Genomic DNA, 22,448 nt, shown 5'->3' on the forward strand with positions numbered 1-22,448 from the left:
CAGTCCTCATGCAGAAAGGAATCAGCTAACCCCTTCTTCACATCTTGTATCTTTCCTCATTTGCATAACCCAACACCATGAGAAAATCAATATGCAACTGACTGTGGGTGGGAGCATCAGGTAGGCATTACAGCTTTCTGCACATCAGTGAAGAAACAATTGCCGAACATGGAAGCTAAGTATGCAGGTACAACTACATGTTAGATATTTCTAAATAATAAATATTTCAATCAGTGCATACTGTACCATGTACCAGCTGGTAAACCAAAACTGACTAGGCTGGAAACAATCTGATACTATCTTTTATTTTTCCCAGCGGCAGTAGAAGAGTCAAGTGGAGAGTGTCTTGTAATTGCTTCATATTATTCTCAGTAGATCTTGAACAAAGCAATAAAATGGGCAGCTGATTTTAATTGAATTAGATTTAATGGAGTAATTAGAGGTACTGCAGGAGATGCTTCAGAGGAGAAGTCCTCCTAACAGCACCAAAAAGGTCAGGCTGCACTGGCAGACGGCTTGTCTCGCCCCTCGTGGGCTCAGGGCTTTTCAATAGCGTCAGCACTTATACAGTACCACCACACCATCCTTCCTCTTTCTTTCCAGCACTGCGGTGTAATCTTCCTCTGACAGCTCTAATAAAAAAGGGCAATTATCGCCGAGCACGAAAAAAAAAACAACAAATCCTGTTGAGAATGGGCGAAGCTTATCTAGTGAAAGCTGGTGGTTTAGCGCTGCTGTAAAACAGGATTGTGGGATTTTATTGGTGGATATTATCCTTGTATCAGGCATCTCGGCTAAAGTAAAGGGGCCTTGGAAAAAAAAAAAGAAAATTAGTTTTTTTTTCCAGAACCTCAAAGGAATAGAATGGGAGGAGGGGCAGGAAATGTCAAAACATGCCTTAAGCCGACTCGGTAACCCCCCCTGCTGCTGGGGCTTCAAATAAGCAGGACTCAATTATCCATACATACAGTCTATCCAAGGCACATGGTGGTCTAAATTGTATTAGGGTTTAATGTAATGCAGGAGCTAAGCAACAGTATCAAATTCTAGGATTTACTGATGCATTTGACTGATTTTAATCTAGGCTTTTTCTCATTATATGTGTGTTTTTAAAAAAAAAAAACTTGAGTGCAAGGTGTAATATGAAGCTCATCGCTTTGGCAAGCCAGACAGAGAATGTGAGATAGAAGTGCAGCTCAAAGCAGTTCCTACAGCTGACATCACATTTTAAAAGAGGATAAATCCGTTTACATAAAAACTCGATTATCTGTTGTAAGAGGTGTCTGGCTATACAGCATCAGAGTTCTTTTTATAGTCCTTCTTCATTTTTAGCATCTCGCTCATGTCAAGTGGGCTAAAAGGCCTCCTAGTCTTTTGAAGGAAGACAGGTGATAAGGAGACTTCAGGACTGCGGGAAGAGAAGGCTGGCACTCATTGTCCATGTCGGTGGTGCTGTAGGAGCAGGGCAGAAGCAGCAAGGAGTGAAGTGCAAGCTCAAAAAGAAGATTGTGGTCAATCAAACCTGAAGCAGCCTATCTGAAAGCTCAAAGCCCAGGGTGCGTCTTCAATTAGAGCCTCCAAAATTCAAACATCCATTTGCTTTATCCAATTTAAAGTCACGAGGGACCCAGAGGCTTATCCCCGCAAACGACAGGCACAAGGCAAGATATTCCAGCATGATATGCCACTCTGTCACAGGGCAGACACTCTCACACCAGGGCCTGTTTTCCCAGAAGTCAATTCACCTGCCAGCATGTCTTTGGACTGTGAGAGGAAACTGGAGCACTCAGGGGAAACTCACAAGAACATGGGGAGAACACAGACAGCACCCCAGGTCTGAAATTGAACCCATTCAGCAATGGTGACCACCACACCACTGTGCCAATCACTACCAGAATGCACTCTGATCCCACTGTGTGGATAGGGTCCTGAACTACGCTTCGCGGGAGCCTGGACCGGCTCCCATTACACTCTGATAATGGAGTATTGAACCTAATTATTAAAAGTTTTGTAGAAACATACAGGAAGTACTCAGAACAGCCACCCCTGTTTAATCCCAATTCATTATTTAGCAAAGATTTTATTGGCAGCACAAAAAAAGTACTTATTCACCTAAAATGACATCTCTACCCGGATTGTCCTTTAATGGAACTTGAAGTAAAACCACAACCCTTGCTTTAAAAGTCAGAAGGAGTTTCCTTTTGTCTCCTCCATCAGTTATTTAGAAGTTGGATGTGTCAACTGAGTTACACAGCACTGTTCTGTGTCCTGTCAGTCACTAAAAACTTATGTTTCTAATCACTTTTATGGCAACAAAAAAAAACCCCATCAGCAGGCTCATTATATTGATTGCCTTCTTTGCGCTGTGCAGACAAGTTTTCAAGAAGGGTTGATATGAATTGATTTCAAACTGCTTTTCCTTTGCCCCTTGGGTAGAAATTAGAGCTTGTCCCTGAGTGTTTCCATCTGTTTTCTCCATTGAAGGAGAATACATTAGAATTCTGTATGAGCATCCAGCCTAAACTCTCAGAGCGTCTTAAGCCTGTCATCTGCTTAGAACCAATGTGATCATTATCTCAAAGTACAGTATAGTGTCTGTCTTTTAAATGCTGCTCAGCAAAATGAAAACTAAATAGGGTGCAAGTTAATCTGTAAGACAATACCTGAAGTGCTGTGTTGAAAAGCAAGCATTCCCTTTTTGTCTAATTAAATCTTGTTGATTAAGGACCATTGTTGAACAGACTATGTGGCATGAATCACACATAGTTCATTAAAATTGTTTTCTGAATCAAAGACAAGCAATAACATTATTAGTGGAATGAAAAAGTGTATTTTCAGTTTCCTATGTAATGTTTAGCTGGGAAAATAACCCATCTGTCAATGCAGGCACATTCTATTGCTGTGCACCATGACTCTGGCACTTACCTTGTTCAATTTGTCTGTGTTTGTTCCTGCATAAGTCTGTTGTACAGCACATTGAGATACAGTTTTGAAAGGCTCTGTATGATATAATAATAATTGATAATAATTCCTTACACTTTTAGAGCGCTTTTCTGGACACTCCACTCAAAGCGCTTTACAGGTCATGAGGACTCCCCTCCACCACCACCAGTGTGCAGCCCCGCCTGGATGATGTTACGGCAGCCATAGTGCGCCAGAACGCTCACCACACACCAGCTGTCAATGGGGAGGAGAACAGTGGGATGAAGCAACTTCATAGATGGGGATTAATAGGAGGTCCTGACTGGTAAAGGCAAGAGGGAAATTTGGCCAGGACGCCAGAGTAACACCCCTACTCTTTTCGAGAAACGCCTTGGGATGTTAGATAACCATAGAGAGTTCAGTTTTATGTCTCATCTGAAGGACAGTGATTTTGTTGCAGAATAGTGTTCCCATCACTATACTGGGGCATTAGGACCCACATGGACCGCAGGGTGAGCGCCCCCTGCTGGCCCCACTAACATCTCTTCCAGCATCAACCTTCGTTTTTCCCAGGAGGTCTCCCATCCAGGTACCGACCAGGTTCACAGCTGCTGTGCTTCAGTGGGCTGCCAGTTGCGATTTGGAGGGTGATATACCTGCTGGCAAATATAAACATTATTTACAGTATGAAAAGGATATTATGCATTACAGCCACACTATCACTACTCTCATACAGTACATGGGCCGGCTGATCACTGGGCTGTCCAGTACACGCATCACACGCACAGCCCCTGTGTCAGGATGTGTTAGCAGTCAGCTCTGACAGATTGCACAGATGTGTCTGAATTTTCACAGGAGGCAGTCAGGCAGAGAGCCAGAGCTGCTGTCTAATTGCTTGGAAAATCTGCTCGACAGGACAGAAGTCCACATGGAATAGGAATTGGCTGTCAGTTTCTTGAACTTTTTTCGAATTAGTTTGCGAAGCCCACCCTCCTGAGTTTCCTGAGACACCTGTGACTGATGAGGACCCTCTAATTTCTTTCCACGTCTGGGGCATGTCCCGTTGGCCTTTTCGTCTATGCAGGTTTAAACGGGAGGTTCGCTCTGGAGGAATGACATTCAGCAAGTCTCTGTTGGGAAGATGCTGATTGAGATGTATCGCACGTTTTTTTTAAATGAGGGGAAATGAAAGGTCACAACCTATTGATGAAAAGCTATGCAGTGATCTTTCAGGAGGGGATTATGTTTTATTTCATCAGATAAATCTCCTAATATTGCTGAGAGGACGATATGATGCTGTGCCATGTGGCTGTACTGCAGTTTCTCTGGTAATGTTTTGCTAAAAGGCCACACAATATAACCTCAGGCCTCAAAAACAGAAAATAAGTTGGATGTCTCTCTGTCTAGAGAATTCTTAAGGAATTCAAGCTTGCTCCAAATTAGATGGCATGACTCACTTGAATAATCAAGTTCACATAATTACTCTTCATTAAATATTTGTTTTTCCATGGGTGATGTTGGTTAGGGATAGACTGAACTAAAATTTATTTTTATTTTTCTTTGAAAGTCTCCAAAATACAGTCCTTTCATCCTTTTACTTAGTTGCTGTAAGTTCATTTTCAGACATTGTGCTCTTTTATCAAACACACAGTCTAGAGTGCATGGCTCTATGCAGTCTCAGAGTTTTGCAGTTTAGACATCAGGAGGTAGGGATGAAACTAGTAGTTTCAGAGCCATTACCAGAAGTTTATGGGGACCTAAGGTTAGCATCACTCCTTAACTCCACACACCATGATTAACAGGAGAGAAAACAGATATTTTTTTCTACGTTGTGGTGTAAATTGGGGAAAAAAAAATACAACCTGCTGAGACACATTCAGAGAGTCTTTCAAAGTGCTCAAAAAGTACACATTATCAACACCTTGATGCCAATAGATTTTCACTCTTACCATTTTTGTTCTAGAAATATTTGCACACAAAATTGTCTATTTACAACATAACTGTGTAATAACATTCCTGCATCACAAACTGATGCAGACAGTGATTTGAAAGCTTTTTCTGACTCTTTATTAAGGCAGCCCTCATCTTAGAAAGACATAAAACAGCAAAACTCACAGTCAGAAGGCTAAAAATGTACCTCACAGACAGCAGAGAAGAGGTCTATTAACCTCTTGCTGAACAACGATTTTCCAGTTATTTAGTTTGTTGTTAGGGAGAATGATGTTATAATTGCTCTGCTCCTTTGGTATTCCATCTGTTTTAATTTCAAGCTGTGACAGAAAGCGTTCATTCTGCTATCTGAAGAAACAGTGGAACAGCTTTTCCTCTCCTTTTTTTTAATTTGATGTGTATTCATGATTTTAGTCCTACAGTTTTTCTTGAAGCAGAAAGAAAATAATTCACACAGAAAAAAAAAAAACAGACGCAAACGAAAGCCATTGTTTTGAATCAGACTGCCAGGCCAAGACTAGACTGCACAGTGTTTTCAATTCCAGTGGCAATACTATTAGCACAGCTACAGGCGTTAAGGTTTGTCTTGAATATTGTCTGCTGAAATAACATAATGTGGCAGTTAATATTAACTCCCTGGAGCAGAGACTGAAAATTCAATGTATCAGAGCTCTGTGCATTTACTTTCTTTTACAATTCCCTGACACTTGTCTCCTCGATTTCCCGAGTTTTGTTCCTAGAACAGTATGGTGTTCTCTGTTTTGTAGACCTCGTTCTTCTTTCTGCGCCTCATCTTTAGGCCAAGGCATGTCTTTCTCCATGTTCACAGCCTGGTTCTGTCTCCTCTCCTCGCAGTAATGTTCTCTGCTGCTCCACACAAGCCTAAACGCACCATTCTGGAACAGACTGCAGACGAACTGCACCAGAATGGCTTTGGAATGAGGCGGATGAGCACATGTACCGTCCTGCCATAGAAAGAAAGGAAGCACTGAGTCACTGATACTGGACATGATTTATTATACCTCTCACTGTCAGCCACTGAGGAAGACGGGAGGTGCGCAGAAGGTCACTGCATTGTAAAGGCTGATGCTTCAGAGAACCCAAGTGTGTCGGTGGACACAGTTACAGAACCCTGCGGCTGGATTTTTTTTTTGTTGGCTTTGTTGGCGTATTATCGAGGAAGGCAGATGGTGAAACGTTTGAGAGCCGCTAGTTGGTGTTTGATGAATGTAAAGGCGGAGGGGCAAGTTGCTGCCCCTGTCGCTGAGGCCGGGGGCAAACAGGTGAAATCACAGGCTGGGCTCTCTGACGCTAGATCCCAGGACAGCTGCTCCTGCCCGGGGGGGGCGGGCTAGGGGTTGTGGTGCCAAGAATTCAGAGGAGCTGCCTGCCAGCCAGCGAAACTTATACTCAGAGACCTGCCACATTAGAGGGCTGTGACCTCTTGGAGCAACAGGGGCTGTTCAGAATCCCCATAGCATTTGTGCTATTTGGACAAGCAGCAATTAAGAAAACTGGGGAACACTAGTGAGTCAGGTGGAGATGAGTGTTATATGTGATATATGCAGCTCTAAATTTATAGAGTCAGGTGGTGGAGTTCCTAGGAGTTCTTTGGGACTTTTGGATTTTAAATTTGCTACTGCTGACAAACTTTTAGCTCTTGTTTTAAAAGAATTTCCTATGTGCTTTTCGGAAGATTCCAACCCACTAAATCCAGCAGTGAAACAGCACACAGACTAGATTACCAACCTCACACAAAGAGTAAGACAAGACTGACTACTACACCATGAGGGCTGGGTTAAAAACCCCAAGCTCCACCCCCAGCTCCACTTGATCGACAGGTGAGCCTCCATTTAAACCAGACAGGAGTTAGGATCTGTAGCCTCATCCAGAAGGCGGGAGGGGGGACACATTTTGGGGATAAGGACAACACTGTGGATCTACAAAAGGCAACACAGATACAGAAAACTATAGTTAATTTACCATAAGCAAAATATAAATACAAAGATAGATTATATATAAGAAATTGTGCCTTTCTTTCTTTCCCTGAATTAAAACAAAGAAGAAACAGGAAAGTGAATAATGGACATGGGAGTTAACGAAAGACCACTTCAGGGATCATGTGATGAGGGTGTGTCACAACCTTCATCACACATCCGTTATCAGAACACTGCCCCCTGCAGGTGAGGGGGTACTGCAACCTGGAGCCCATCCTGGAAGACTACGACAGAAAGCAGAACTACACCCCAGACAAGTCACCGGTCCAGCAAGCTGTTAATATTTTAATTAAAACATAATCGGGAAGAAGACCCTTTCATTTATGTTGCTGCTTCAACTTCATTCTTTTCATGTAAAGAAAAAGATGAGGCAGTGAAAAGGGAAGCATGATGAAAGAGCTCCGATCCGAAGAGTTACAGTGAAAAGAAAACAAGTAGGTGGAGTCACGCCCCCCCAAAATATTTTTTCATAATCCATGCTTTTCCAAAATCCCACTTCCGCTCAATTAGAAAAACACTACAAAAACAGTGCTAGAGTCCCAAGTGATGCCTATTAAGTAATTTGCTGCTGCCAGAATGATAGCTTTCCTGTCCAGTCATGGCACGTAATTGCTAAGCGCCATAATTATGTGTTCTCTCACTTCACTGTGTCATCAGGAGTGCCTATCTTTTGACTGGGGCCTCACAATCAGACCGGTGGTGGTGTGATGATAGCTTGTACCTTGTCATAGCCAGAACATCCCAGGAAACAGGTTTCCAGTTCCGAGGCTGGAATGTCGTGACTCTGTTCACGGAGAAAAAAAAATGCTCAAATAAAAAAACAATAAGCTTGCATCGATTATGTCGAAGTGAAGTAAGACACAGCGGGCTGGGTCTCCACATAAGCTGATCGCTTTCTCAGAGCTGTGTGTGTGAGGTCTGGAACAGTAAGACAAATCTGCAGATGTACATGTGTTGCTCAGTAAAGTCCAGTAGCTGGGTCTGGGTAAGAGGGTGGGTTTAAAATAGGGGAGGCTGTATGTGCATGCGTGAACAGCCCTATACACGTGTTTTTCTCATTTCACTGCTGAAGGATGAGTGAGGGATAGTGGGTGGCTCGTTTACATTTGAAGCCAGAGCGCTTGGTTTTCTGTTAAGTGCGGAGTCAGCTGTCCTGCAGGCAAGAGAGCGAGCAAGAGGCAGAAACCCGAGCCGGGCCTGAGCTCACTTCCTTGATTTACTTCACTTCAGATGCAAAATGTGACATCTGCAGCCCTGAGCCGGGGTTGTGTGCAGTATACCCCCCCCAAACAATCCCCCTCCTGCCCCCCACAGCAGATGACACCCAGACCTCGCAAGGAAAGACCCTTGCTGCTTGTCTGTACGGACGCCCTGCACAATCCCCCAGCCGGCAGAACCTGAGGAAGGGTCGGCTCTTTCCCGTTTGCTGGAATGGTATCTGTTCATTAACTGTGGAGTGCCACACTGGTAAGGCTGAAGAATTTGCATTTTTCTATTTTCCCCATGGAACAGTTACTGGCATTGGGGGGGGGATTTGGGGAATCGAAATAAGATGATTTTCAAAGCTTCTGGCTGTGGTGTGAGTTTTTCTAAATCCAGAAAGGTCTCAAGTAAGCATTCTCAAAACAATGCTTGACAAAAATAAAACATTCATGTCTGTATGTCAGCATTGTCCCTTAATCGTCTGTACATAGTCTTAGAAAAATTTGCTCCGAAACAAAAGGCTTTGAAAATGAGGTGATGTGTTTTTAAAAGGTGCTTCAGTCAACCATGAGGAGATGCCATTGCTCTGATAATGGTTTAAGTGCAAGGAAGAACTTAACATGACAGGAAGCTGCTGGAACTTTGCTGACTTGTTTCTCTTTTTTTTTTAAGTAGGAAACAAAAAACTATTTTCTGGTGTTTTCAGCATGTGAAGATGAAACGTTCTGTTTTTTCTTCCTTCTATCCACTTTTCTGCATGAAAAAACTGCTCCTGTAAACCTCTGGTCACTTGCATGAAGAGCAATTTAGCAGAAATGCCAAACTGGCAGAAAACAAAAAACATAATGAAAATCATATGATATCTGTGCGAACGTGTTCTAGAATTGCAGAAAAGAAATACTTTCACATTGTGGAAGTTCTACAACAGTATTACAGGACTATTTCAGTAGCAGCGAGAGGTCCAGCCTGGGGAATTGATTAGTGAGGTGATGCAATACGCAGCACAGTGCATGAGGCAATTCAGCATTCCAGGAGGTGGGTCTGGATAAGTTATTCTGCAGCTCTGACATACCAAGAGCTCAGGGTGGCTGCGAGGGCTAGAGAGCTAACAATATTGCGAAATACATCTTCAGCACAGAGCAGCTACAAAGCCTCAGGTATGCTTACACAGTCACGTTCACATGAGCCACTTGCTTTTCTTTGATCATGGGGAACGTCTGTAGGTACTATGGATCTCATCTCCTCCACTTCACTAAAGCCAGGCAGCTGTAAGACCTCAATGACCTTTCCTCTTGGCATTTGAGATGAGAATTCAAGTGCCTTCCTCTGCAAACCATGAACACATCACACTATGGCAGCGAGCCCCGGTGCTCCATTAGTTCGGAGGTGTGGATGATGCTTCTGTGCACTGAAAGGTGAAGGGCTTTCTATCTCAAGGTGCCTTGGAAAGGGTCTCGAGTGAGAAGAGCTGTGTGCATATTGAAGCGTACTTCACTGGCAAGCTTGAAAATAATTGAATATCGACTTTGACTAGTGATTGCAAAGGTTAGCTACAGTATTTGCAGAAGACATGGCCCTGTGTCATTTCCTTTATGTTTTCCTCTATTTTTCTTAATTGATTTATAAACCATTTCGGGGGCACTGCTTTCTATCCTTGGGTTTGCTTGCTCTAAGGTTGAATTTGTCCTGTGTTTCAAGAAAATCTTTGAACTGTTACCATATATTATCTACTGAATCCATGTTTATGCCCTCTCTTGTGCTCTCTTGCCTAGGAAAGTTTACTTTGCCTACAATTATAAAACTTTGTATCTAACCTTGGTACCATGGTATAATCACAGTTCCCTAATTGCCTTCTCTATAACTTTCCTCGCTCTGCCTTGATAGTTTGAAAAGGCTGGTGAAATGTAAGCATTCCTTCTGCAAGAAACCGATGACATGTCTATCATTTCAACGGCTGGTGGAAGAAAAATCTAATTAAAAACTCCCATGATTGCCATCTTTCTTCCCTTGAACATATGGTAACTTCCCAGTTTCATGCTAAAAGAATGTATTGTAATTATATCTGAATTTGAATTGGTCTAAAGCATACTCCTAACACCTTCTACCTTCTGGTCTATAACACACATTATTAGGAAGGAAAGAATGGAGAATGTTTGTGAGAATGCAGGGCACATACAGATATTTTAAATTCTTATTTTAGTTGCTATTATGAGCAAGAAATTAGCCAATGTTGGGGACAATGAGAGTGTACTTTCACACTGTTGAGGATGTACTTTCAGTTTCATTTTGGAGGAATATGAAAAATTGTATAAAACAGAGTGAGAAACAATAGGACTTCCAAACAAAAAACAGGAATAAAAACGTGAATAGACAGGAATAAAACTTTTCCTGAGTGCATTAGTTGGTGTAAAGTTGATGTGAGAAATCAGGAATGTGCTCAACTCAGTGTGTCTGTAAAAGAGGGATGAATTGGAAAATGTTTAAACAGTATGGGATATTTTCACGAAGGGAGCTTGTTTAGTTTTCTTCATTTGTTTTTGGTTGCTTTCCTGCATCAGCTAGCTTAATTCCTGTTTTAAAGGAGGCTGTATTGGTCTCCTGAAACGAGCCTGAGAGCGGAGTGCCAGATGATTGATCCTGAGGAACCGTGTCTGTGCTCGTTCCAGCGAGGTGTGTAAAGAGCCTTTACACAAGCAGGGGCCTGATGACGAGCTCGTCAATAAGCTATTTGCACTCCAGTCACACAGTACTAAAAACAGAAACTTCCCGAGCAGGAGAAAGATGGCAGTCGGACACAGTTCCCTGCCCTGGCAATTATCCCCCAGGGGGATAGGAAACATCGGGATTCGTTTGTGTTTACAGCCGTCGCCTGTCCTCCGCGTGTTGGTCACTGGGACCACTGAGGCGCCCGAGGTTCAGCGTGTAATTTGTTGAGTGATGGGACGTGTAAAATTCCCTCTCTGGCCCATTTCCTCTGCTCCTCCCCGCAGGACTTACTTCAGACAGAGAGAGTTGATTTCCTGCAACATTTTAGAAGTGGCGGGAGCCATACGTGTTTTCTGAAGAAGAAAAAAAGTGCGAAATGAAAAAAGCCTGATGTGGCCCAAACCCTAATGGATTTTTCAAAGCACTTTGCTGCAACCAGTGACAAACCGGGCAAGGGGAAAATTTATCTTCCACCATGTGATTCTAAATCCAGCGCAGAAAGAGCAGATATAATTAGAGTGAGCACAGCTCATGTTTCTCGGAGTGCAGATATTCATTTCTATCCCACTTGGCGCTTAAAGCTGTTAACTGCTGAAGAACCGAAGACACAACATTGTATAAACATACCAGAACCTCAAGACCTGTGGTTTAATGTACTTTGCACACAAAAACAGAAATTAATCATTTCAGGTTAGCAAGCAGATTGTACAGGAGATAGAGTTCAGAGCTATCGTCCAGGGGCAAAATTTAACAATAATATTCTGCATTCCCACCAATAACCAATAATTGTTGACATCAAAACTTGGCAGTAGCGTTTCTGTATGAAGTCTTTGCACTTTTTTTTAAAAAGCCTCCTGCATTTCTGTATTTTCTTGACAGTTTCTAAAATAAAACCCAAGAATATCCCCATGCGGATGGTAGCTGTACATCCTGTTTTGAATAAATTGTACATCTGACATTTTGACACAACAGTCAATACAATTAATTAATTTGGCTACTGCGTTAACCCCATTAATACAGCTCAGCATTTTACTGGAGCATTTGAGTGAAGTAGAGCCTTAACCACTACTTAACCACTGCTCCACACAGCTGCTGTCACGCCCTCTACAGTTAGAGAGCGCTCCTACTCTGTCCTGTCCCTAGTTTCCTGTGCTTTGCTTGTCCTTCAGGTGTGTCTCTGTCTGGGGCTATATATTTCCGGGTCACACTTTCCTCCTCGCACGGCACTGAGGTTTGGATGTCTTGAGAACCGCCTAGCACCAGGTCGCCCAACGTCCGTGGCCTGAGGGCATAGGTTTTTCTACGGCATTTCCTAAACAGCTGAGCCTGGGCTAACCCCTGTCCTGCCACTACGCATAGGGTCTTTTTTCGCTCTCCTGCCATTCCACATTTCGTCCCTTCCAACATCCGTGACAGCTGCTTGAGCCAAACAGCAATTACTTTGCTAATTCGGGGCATTTTTCATTTTTTCATTTAGGAGACATTGCTTTGCATCAATATTATGCTCTTGGGATTTTCTACACGCTCCAAAATAACAAATGCAGAAGCAGATGGTGCTTGTAAGAAATGCACTTGGGCAACAAGGTCAATTGTGGGATGCCACCCTTCTGACTGACTGAAGCATCTTTCTCAGCTACAGGCCAGCTAGCAAGTTGCAACTAGTTGAGGTGTTTCCAACTGATGGTGGTTTCCTGTATTGCTTCAAAAGACATTTTAATACAACATTTTAATATTTCTGGTGTTACATGTATTGTCTGTAGCCAGCCAGAGCTTATTCGATAATTGCGAAGCTATTCATGGAGAAAGGACAATTGCAAATTGAATTGTGACTCCATGCAGCCTCAGACAGCCACAGAACCAGACAGGCCTGTTTGCCTGGAACCAGCCAAGAGCCATAACATTTGATCTAAAACAATTAACACTGATTTGTTGAAAAGCAGAGCATTTGCAAATATAAAAATAAATATAAGGAACATACTTTTGTATATACTTTTGTGTATTTATCCTGTGATTATCCTGGACCTGTGATTAAGAGAAAACTGCATTCCATATGAAAGCATGGACAGTTCCACTAAAATCACCAATGTTGCAGTATTTACCCGCCACACTTCATAGAGAATGTGTCTTCACCACAGGAAATACCATGCTCTGTACCATTGTATGTATAAACAAATAATAATAGAAACATAAATATAAATAGTGTGGAAGGACAGATGTTGGGATGTTCCTCTTCAGATTGCCCACCCTCTTTCCAGAGAGTTCCCCCTCGCTTTGTTCTGGTGTCATTTTGCCTTATAATTCGGACATGTCTTAGACCCTCTGGAATCTCTGTCTGCTGTCTGGCTCTTTAAGGACAGCCCCCCTAGCAAGGTGTTGTCATTTCCAGCATTTCAAGGTGTTGGGTTGCTGTGGAGTTTGGAAAGCCCAGTCTAAATCTGTCTCAAGGCAGAGCGTTTGGGTGTTTGACAGGGAGGGATCAGAAGTCCAAGCACTTCAAGTGTTTTTTTTTGTTTTTTTTACGCGCAATTCCAGGGACTCGCCACCAAAGGGGTTGCTTGAAAGAGAAGTTCGGGGGGGAGGCCAGACTAATCTCGCTCTCTTCTGCTGTCCTATACAAGGAGCAGAATGAGTTTGGAATTTGTAAGGTCTGAGTGAATTTGAAGAGTTACAGTGTTTTACGAGTGTCTTGTGCAGAGCTGTGAATGCAGAATTGTTTTTTCAATTGTGAGAACTGGAACAGCGGGGTCTAGTGATGTGGGTTGTAGCTTACAGGTAGGTGTTTATTTTTCCTTTTTTGGAGGGATGAATTTGTTAATAGTGGTGGGAGGATGTTATGTATCCTTTGCCGTGATTCTTTATCATTTGTCAATGAAGTCTTGTTAAAACTCAAAGCTCCCCTACACACAAGTATCTCTCCTGCTGAGCTTCTCTCTCACACTCCTCCCTCCCCCCCACCTTCACTCCCGTCGCAGCTCCCTGGCTCATTCCTCCTGAAGAGGGGGTGTGTCCTGTCAGCCTTGTCCTCAAGGGTAGGTTCCCAGTCTCTCAGCCTGGAGACTTAGACCAAATAAACCCTTGACACATTTCAAGCTTTCTGTACTCTTTATCTCTCCATCCCATTAATTAGGCAAGGGGCAAATTACTGAAATGGCAAACATCTGCTGAGGCCTTTCTCTCTTTGCTATGTCTTAATCGCAAGAGGGATATATTTTCTAATGATCAGATTAGATATATATAATCTAAAATATAATTATTATATTTAAAGATTGTCAGCCTTATCAGGAATGTCCAGAAACTTGAGATCTGTTTAGGAACAAGTGAAGCAAAGCATTACCAATCACCAAGACCCTAATAATTAATAATGAGGCAGTGGATTCAGGGTCCAGTCTGTGCCATAGTTAGTGCTCTCCATTTCCTCTTTGCTGTTTGTCGCAAGTTGGAGAGCATTTGAAAGACACTTTTATTGGCTCCTATCTATGCTACCACACAAGGAAATTCTCACACACAGAGACAGACAAGGGTGAGCAGTCCTGACGAAGACTTACCATTCGTATGAAGTAACAGCAAGTACAGTAAAATCAGCCCACCCCTCCAATAGTTCAAAGTTTATTTATCAATCAAATGCACATCAATACAGCGTCCAGCAGTAATTGCTGGCCACGCACCTTGGAGAATCTAAATCAGACTGAATGCTGATGTACAACAAAGCGCAGGAGTGTGGTGGGAAAACTGAACTAGCTGTATTCAGCTGTGTTCTGGGGTCATTGTGAAAACGGAAGGACTGGTCTCTCAGAGCCTCAGTCCCTCTTGTTCACAGTAAACAGCCGCCATTCCCTGCCTTCCAGCGGGTCTCCCTGAGGACTGGCATTAAAGTCCGTCTATTTATACAAGCAGGGGGATCCTACTGGCACCTGGGAGATTGCTGGAACAAACTGACCCGCCTCTACTGTCAACGTGCTGGCCAGTCTCATGTCCGCACATACACAAACACAAACAAACAACCTCGATTCCAAAGTACATCTTTAAATATACTGTATGCCGTCTCCTCAGGTTTCAGGGGGCTGGGCCATAGTTCCCCAGAGCTTTGTCAAAAGGCGAATTCCTTGTTTAGTTCTGAGGGAGTGCAATTCATATTTATTTGTTTTCACTGTTGTAGATTTAGAAGATGAAAAATGGTTTCTTTTAAAAAGTACAAAACAGTAAAGACACATTTTACAACCGAGCTCTGAGGCCTTAGGATTTACTGGAAGAAAAAAGGATCGCAAGATTTCCCAGACCATAGTGTTACGAAAGGACGAAATCCAAAGGATAACATGTTCTGTTGTCTGGGTTTCCTTATCTAGCATTGATGCAAGATTCAGTGATCTTGAAAATAAAAATAAAGAGCCAACGTTTCATCTTCCAAACCGCAGGAGGCCCTATCGTTATGAAACAATGAACAGCGACGAAATAAGAAAAGCTTTGGAATCTGAAGGTGCCTGTATCTCTGTGAGGCTTCACCTCCTGGCTTCATTTTTGTTCTTTCCCCTGTTTAGAACTGAACCTCCTGGACGCTGACACGCCTGGGCCCCTCCTGTAACATGACACAGTGAGTGTGAGAATGCTCTGTGGTCAGTATGAATTATACCAATTGCTGTGGTCACACTTCTCAGTGTGGACCACAGGTGCTCTTTCAATTGCTGCTGTTTAGCATAACAGTTTCTCTTGGGTAATCATCATCCCCACTGTGCAGCTGGAAACCGCTGCTGCTCTTAATCCTAAGCAAGGTGTACCAACAGCTGTCTTGCTCAAGCACAGTAATGTAGACTAGTCTATGCAGTGTATTGCAGGGCAATACTGAGAGCCTACGTTTTGTTTTCTTAAGGATCTTTAACAACATTGCTGCCCAAAGGACTTTTAGAAATCTTAATTTTCAGACTTGGGTATCTTACCACCTGCAAAGTCAACAACAGATTCCAAAGGATTTAAGAATTGGGCAAAGCTAGAGGGTGGCTGACATAAGTACATAAGATGGGGCCCATCTGCCATGCATAATGGTCCCTAGGGTCACTATAATTGGCAAAACAATGATATTTCATAGTTTCAGGTACATACATTGTAGACTGTAGACTAAGAAGACTCCCTCCTCAAGACTCGTCCACACTGTGTTTTCCCCTCCAGTTTCCAGAAGAAGACGACCACAATGTCCCTCACCATCTCCTCCTGCTCCCGGGAGTCTTCCTCGGGCACAGGGCTCCAGCAGAGACACTCCAGCCTGGTCCAACCACTCCGGATCAGCTCCCCGAGGGTACGAGCTCCCCAGATTCCTGTTCCCCTGCCTGGCTCTAGCTGATTCTAGACGCAGGGTGTCCCCATCCAGATCTTACTGGCCACTGGTGCTGCTCACTCCATCTTGAACAGCTCTACAGACTACTCTGGCTGCAAATAGAAGGGTCTGCTGCTGTCTTTTATTCTCCCTCAGTACTTACTAGAACTAAAAACCTAATTAGCTAATTGAACTAGCTATTTATATGCAGGACCTGGGCAGCTGTTAAGTGAATGATGTGCATAAAAGCCCAATTGATCTAGACCCTCAAGAATTGGAGTTGTCTGTCCTTGGACTATTCAATCCCTTGTATCTCCCTCTGTGTGCAGTCATACACATTGAAAATAAATGAGAAGACGCACTTGGCTCAAGTTACAAAATGCTCTGAGAGCTGGCCTGCAATATTAAGAAGGTATGAAATAAATACAACAATGAAGGATATAAGTGGTCCATTATAAAGTAAGTTAGGAGATGTTGAGATGTTCTGTGAACTGAGCTTGACAGCTCTGCGTTAGAGTCATTCTCTGTTTAGGTCTGTTACCGCAGAAAGGTGGGTAACAGCTTCAGGCACCAGGCTTTTTTTTCTTCTTTTTTTTTAACAGATAAACACTATTTTAGTGCACTTCAGGCCTCATCATGAATTATATTTAAAAGTGCCTCATTACTCTGGAGAACAAAACGTTCTCTGTGCTCTCCTAACTCTGCCTTTCCTCCATTGATCTTTCTGAAGTTTTGGTTTCTATTGTAAGTACTGAGGCAGAACAAAAGTAATAAGAGCTTATTTTGTAGGATATGGTGATTCCTTTTGTCGTTCAGGTATAATATACCAGATTAACCAAGCCAGTCACTCTTGTTTCTTTGACAGCTGAGTAGGCATCAGAATTTCATTACAGTTTTAATTATACTTGTAGTGGGTCTAACTAATGATTTCCTTTTCCTTGGTTTATGCTGCTCTCCAGTGGCAGAATGTGAACAAATAAGAAACCTGTAGGTTTATGGCCTCTGCTTGATCACCCCTATTATAATCCAGCAACGGGCACAAGGCAGGGTACACCCTGGATGGGACGCTAATCCCAGATACACACACTCACAACAGGGCCAGTTTCCTAGAAGCTAATTAACCTGCGAGTATGTTCTTGGTCTGTGGGAGGAAACCGGAGCACCCAGAGCAAACCCATGCGAACACATGGAGAACATACAGTACAAACTCCAGACAGCACTCTGGGTGGAATCAAACCCAGAGCCCCAGCACTGCAAGGCAGCAATGTTGACCACTGCTCCAGCGAGCCTCATTTTATCTGAAACCAATCCTTTCAAGCGAGTGGTAAGACTGTATTGTTGTAAACATTGTAGCACAGATCTTTATGTTTTGTTTTATTTTGTTTTCATTCTATTTCTTCTTGATTTTCAGATGCAGAGTCCATCCTACAGCCAGCACTCTTCAGGAAATGGGGGAGTCGCCCCATCGTTCGTAAAGGTGAGAGTTTCCCTTTGCCATTGACCTTGTGAGGTAAGATGCCATGACTGTGGCAAAGAAGTCTACTGTATTTTCAGAGGCAGAACAGCAGCTGTGAATCCAGGTTAATCTGGAATAGGGGGCGTTCAGAAATCATGCCGTCCTGATATCATACTCTTGTGTGTTTCTCCATAGGGGATATAAATAATAAAATGAAGAAAATGAGACTCATAACAGTAAAGGTACTCTGTCACCTGCTAATATGACAAAGGAGTGTGGCATATGGGCAACAGACTCTTCATAGAAAAGAATGACTTTTTACCATCTAAAAATACTACAGAAACTTACTAGAAATTACTGTTCTTGGTTTTGTCTTTAAAGAATTCAGTATATTATCCCCAATGTCATCTGATAATGCTTTTTGGATTTTTACTGCTGCAATTTTTACATTACAAACTGTATTTCAAAAATGACCAGGTTTACAAATCATATTTTCTTCTAATGAGAATTTTTTAAAAAGTGGCACTTCTAGTTTGTCTAGATGCTAACTGAAGAGACTTTCTTTTTCTGAATGACTTTGTGATTTTGCAACCTTAGGGAGCTTTTCTCCTGTGTTCAAGGAACAGTAAATTGCCCTGTCACTGCTATTTTTGGCCTCATTTGTTCTAAATCAAAAACACAATCTCTCCGTGGGGAAAATGGACCACGGAAAATTGACACAGTGGGAGAAAACACAAATTGCTTAGGGCAGGGGTGTCCCATCCTGATCCTGGAGCGTCTGTGAAAATCGAGGCTTTGCAATGAAGATGCAGGTTTTCATTCTACCTCAGCTGCTAATGGTCTAAATCAGATAGCCAGTGGCTAAATGGGACCATTTCAACAGCTTGCCTTAGCTCTTCATGTGTCAGTGTTTTGGAGTGACCTGGAAACCCTGCAGGTACACCTGCCCACTATGAGATCAGACTCCCCTGGCATAAGGGTACCATTGGCGAGGTCATCATTCTGTGCTAGATCATGGCATTAGGAGATTCACATTTACATCCTAGTACCGCTTAATCTGGAACACGTTTTCAGAGGACACAACTGATCAATCACCAATAAAAACCACAGTGTCTTTTACAATGCACAATGGTGAAAAGAAAGCAGTGAATTTCCAATACACTTTGAAATCCTGATTAATCCGGGGGGCTGTCTGTGACGGTGAGGGAGCAAATGAAACACATGAGGATATTTTCTTTTGATTTGGATGTTAGGGAGAGACATTTCACTCTTTGTTGTTTGATGCCCTGATTCTCAGCCGAAATCTGGATTCACACAAAGACCAGCTTGGGCGTACCTGAAAAACACGTCACTCTCTTATTCCTGTTCCGTTGCTGTTGAGGTGTTTAAAGTGAAAGCCCAGGAGACTGCAATGTGATTCCTGTGCAGAGCTGAAGGAGCAATTTCAAATCTTTACCACCATCTGCTGTTGCACGTTCTCACTGCAGCTCATCCCCTGCAGCTAGTGTGCATTTTCATCAGGTCCAAGAGACCTCTTTATGATATAGGCTACATAAAGTCCTTTATTGAAATATTTAACTAGACTTTATTTCAGAACTGCTTTCAGCATCAAAACAATGAGACATAGTTGGGAATTGTCCACCGGCCTACTCAATCCTAGGTTTCTAACCTCATTTAAGTGTGCAGTATCTAAACAGTTTCTGCACATTCTTAATACAGTGTCATTCCCACCTGTAATTTGTTCACTATTATTTTTTAGCCTGATTATTTTTTTCCCATTAGGAAAAACAAGTAATGGTCTTGATTTCAGCCTGAAGAGAGCTCTGTTTTTTTTTTTTTTTTATTTCTTGTTCCCAATGCAACTTGGTGTTTTTTTAAACCAAAAACCAAGTGCACATCAAAACAGCTGTGTAATGACTCCTGTCTTGGTGTGCAGGGAATAATGGGGACTGTTTGTGACAGTGAGAGATCGGGGTGTGGGGAGTTATGGGGGGCTGTTTGTGACAGTGAGAGATCGGGGTGTGGGGAGTTACGGGGGGCTGTTTGTGACAGTGAGAGATCGGGGTGTGGGGAGTTACGGGGGGCTGTTTGTGACAGTGAGAGATCGGGGTGTGGGGAGTTATGGGGGGCTGTTTGTGACAGTGAGAGATCGGGGTGTGGGGAGTTGTGGGGGGCTGTTTGTGACAGTGAGAGATCGGGGTGTGGGGAGTTATGGGGGGCTGTTTGTGACAGTGAGAGATCGGGGTGTGGGGAGTTGTGGGGGGCTGTTTGTGACAGTGAGAGATCGGGGTGTGGGGAGTTATGGGGGCTGTTTGTGACAGTGAGAGATCGGGGTGTGGGGAGTTACGGGGGGCTGTTTGTGACAGTGAGAGATCGGGGTGTGAGGAGTTACGGGGGGCTGTTTGTGACAGTGAGAGATCGGGGTGTGGGGAGTTATGGGGACTGTTTGTGACAGTGAGAGATCGGGGTGTGGGGAGTTACGGGGGGCTGTTTGTGACAGTGAGAGATCGGGGTGTGGGGAGTTATAGGGACTGTTTGTGACAGTGAGAGATCGGGGTGTGGGGAGTTATGGGGGCTGTTTGTGACAGTGAGAGATCGGGGTGTGGGGAGTTACGGGGGGCTGTTTGTGACAGTGAGAGATCGGGGTGTGGGGAGTTACGGGGGGCTGTTTGTGACAGTGAGAGATCGGGGTGTGGGGAGTTACGGGGGGCTGTTTGTGACAGTGAGAGATCGGGGTGTGGGGAGTTATGGGGACTGTTTGTGACAGCGAGAGATCGGGGTGTGGGGAGTTATAGGGACTGTTTGTGACAGTGAGAGATCGGGGTGTGGGGAGTTATGGGGGCTGTTTGTGACAGTGAGAGATCGGGGTGTGGGGAGTTACGGGGGGCTGTTTGTGACAGTGAGAGATCGGGGTGTGGGGAGTTACGGGGGGCTGTTTGTGACAGTGAGAGATCGGGGTGTGGGGAGTTACGGGGGGCTGTTTGTGACAGTGAGAGATCGGGGTGTGGGGAGTTGTGGGGGGCTGTTTGTGACAGTGAGAGATCGGGGTGTGGGGAGTTACGGGGGGCTGTTTGTGACAGCGAGAGATCGTTCCTCACTTTTGAGATGTGGGTGTCTCCCTGTTTCTCGGTCTCAGTGTCTGCATGATGTCAGCACAGTGAAGGGCCAGCTGGTGGTCCTGGAGTGTCGAGTCCGAGGGACACCCCCGCTGCAGGTGCTGTGGTACCGGGAAGAGGAGCAGATAGTGGACTCGGCTGACTTTCGGATCCTCAAGAAGAGTAAGCAGGATCACTGAACCTGATTGTGCCCTCCGAAACACAGGCTGGCTGACTAGTTGGTTGGTTGGTTGGTTGGCTGGCTGGCTGGTTGATTGGTTAGCTAGTTGTGAGGTTTAACAAGCAATTACTATTTCCAGTGTGTTAAAATATCCAAATGAAATTATTCTTATCAGTTGTGAAAGCCCCTCAATCAGAGCTTTCTGCCAAAGCTGGTTTGGTATTAAACACAGTGACCTCTCTCCTCTTTTTCAGAAGCCAGTTCTGTATCGGTACCTGGTGAGTGAGCATCACAATTTTTTCTCAAAAATATCGAGGGAAACAAAATGGGGAATATGATCCAATCAGCTGGTGATTTGACACCTTGAGGTGTCTATGATGAGGTCTTGGATAAAATCAACATTTTGTTTTTAAATTGTACATTAGCATTGTGCTAAAAGGGTTATGCATCCAGCTCATAGCGTCTCTGTTTCTGTCCCCAGAGGAGGTCTGCACTCTGGTTATTACAGAGGCTTTCCCAGAGGACTCTGGGATGTTTAAGTGTGTGGCAGGCAATCAGTATGGCACAGTGTCCTGCAGTGCGCTGCTGGATGTCTACTCAGGTAAATACAGGCCCTCTCTGCTCATTGGTATTGAACTGCTAACTCCTCTGTGTAAAGTCAGCAGCTATGGCAGTCTTCTGTATACAGTATACTGTACATGTCCAGCTGATTAATACTTCAGCTTTTTCCAGAAAAATATGTTAAACTTCCAAATATTATAACCTGTCTTTTCCTAAAACATCCCAGACTTGCTGCCTTAGATATTAACAAATCCACCCTTCGCATGCAATTAGAGTCTACTATATACATCTGTTGTGTGAGTTTAGAGTGAACTGTACACATCGTTGCTGAAATCACATTTGCTTACAACATAAGAGCAGGAAATATTATACCGGAAATATCTACTGTTTTGTTTTATTTGGAATGCAGTTACAAGTTCTTTCATCATTTACACTACTTTTTGCTCAGGAAATACATTTCTCTAGCATATCGCAGCACATAAATCACACTAGTGAATCAAAACTAGAACTGTAATATATATATATATGCCTGTCTTACTTCATACTTTACAAAATGCTGGCAAAAAGGTTTTGATGAGTGGATGATGTTGATATTAATAGTTTATGCTTTGTGTTAGTGTTGTAGGATAGGGGTTACAGGTTAGGGTTGTTCCATGTACTATTAATTGGATCAGCCTAACTTGCTTTGTACTGACTGACACCCTCTCTCTCAGGACAGCAGTTCTATTGACCAAGAATCTCTGCTTTCCAGGGCTATTTGAGTCTCTTTTACGTGAAAAGCCCACATGAAATTACTCTCAGTGTCTGAAAAACGATTGTGTGTGAGTTGAGCTCGTGTCGCGGGGAGGAAAGAGCCCTGCTGCGCTCCAGACCTGTCTGTGTGATCGCCCACAGGCCTGGAGGAGGTGCTGGCCCACGAGGAGACCACCAGCTCTCCTGCAGAACCTCTCCCCGACACCCTGCCCTCCTTCCCGCATGGCGCAGTGGAGATCCCGCCCCCAGAGTGGCCAGACAGCCCCGAGGAGGACAGCGAGCCCTGTGCGGACCCCTGCTCGGAAGGGTGAGACCACCG

General features: G+C 43.7%; 1 protein-coding gene and 1 long non-coding RNA gene across 3 annotated transcripts in view; one reads left to right on the top strand and one right to left on the bottom strand.

Annotated features, from left to right (window-relative positions):
• Positions 1-4,918: 4,918 nt before the first annotated feature.
• Positions 4,919-7,785, bottom strand: LOC107077693 (uncharacterized). The gene is made up of 3 exons (XR_001478688.2): positions 7,591-7,785; positions 6,622-6,812; positions 4,919-5,837 (listed from the first exon to the last, which is right to left on the bottom strand). It is a non-coding gene; the product is annotated as an uncharacterized lncRNA (long non-coding RNA).
• Positions 7,786-8,165: 380 nt separating this feature from the next.
• myot (myotilin) overlaps positions 8,166-22,448 on the top strand; it is a 29,039-nt gene continuing 14,756 nt past the window's right edge. The window contains exons 1-8 of one of the 2 annotated variants that reach the window (XM_069196183.1): positions 8,166-8,336; positions 15,314-15,388; positions 15,939-16,065; positions 17,495-17,560; positions 20,676-20,817; positions 21,070-21,093; positions 21,297-21,416; positions 22,271-22,436. In XM_069196183.1, the coding sequence (XP_069052284.1) occupies positions 15,961-16,065; positions 17,495-17,560; positions 20,676-20,817; positions 21,070-21,093; positions 21,297-21,416; positions 22,271-22,436 (623 nt within the window). In that variant the 5' untranslated portion in view covers positions 8,166-8,336; positions 15,314-15,388; positions 15,939-15,960. The remainder of the gene's footprint in view (positions 8,337-15,313; positions 15,389-15,938; positions 16,066-17,494; positions 17,561-20,675; positions 20,818-21,069; positions 21,094-21,296; positions 21,417-22,270; positions 22,437-22,448) is intronic. The other variant, XM_069196181.1, reaches the window with a different exon arrangement.

This window comes from Lepisosteus oculatus, chromosome 11 (genome assembly GCF_040954835.1).
Source record: "Lepisosteus oculatus isolate fLepOcu1 chromosome 11, fLepOcu1.hap2, whole genome shotgun sequence".
Taxonomy (NCBI): Eukaryota; Metazoa; Chordata; class Actinopteri; order Semionotiformes; family Lepisosteidae; genus Lepisosteus; species Lepisosteus oculatus.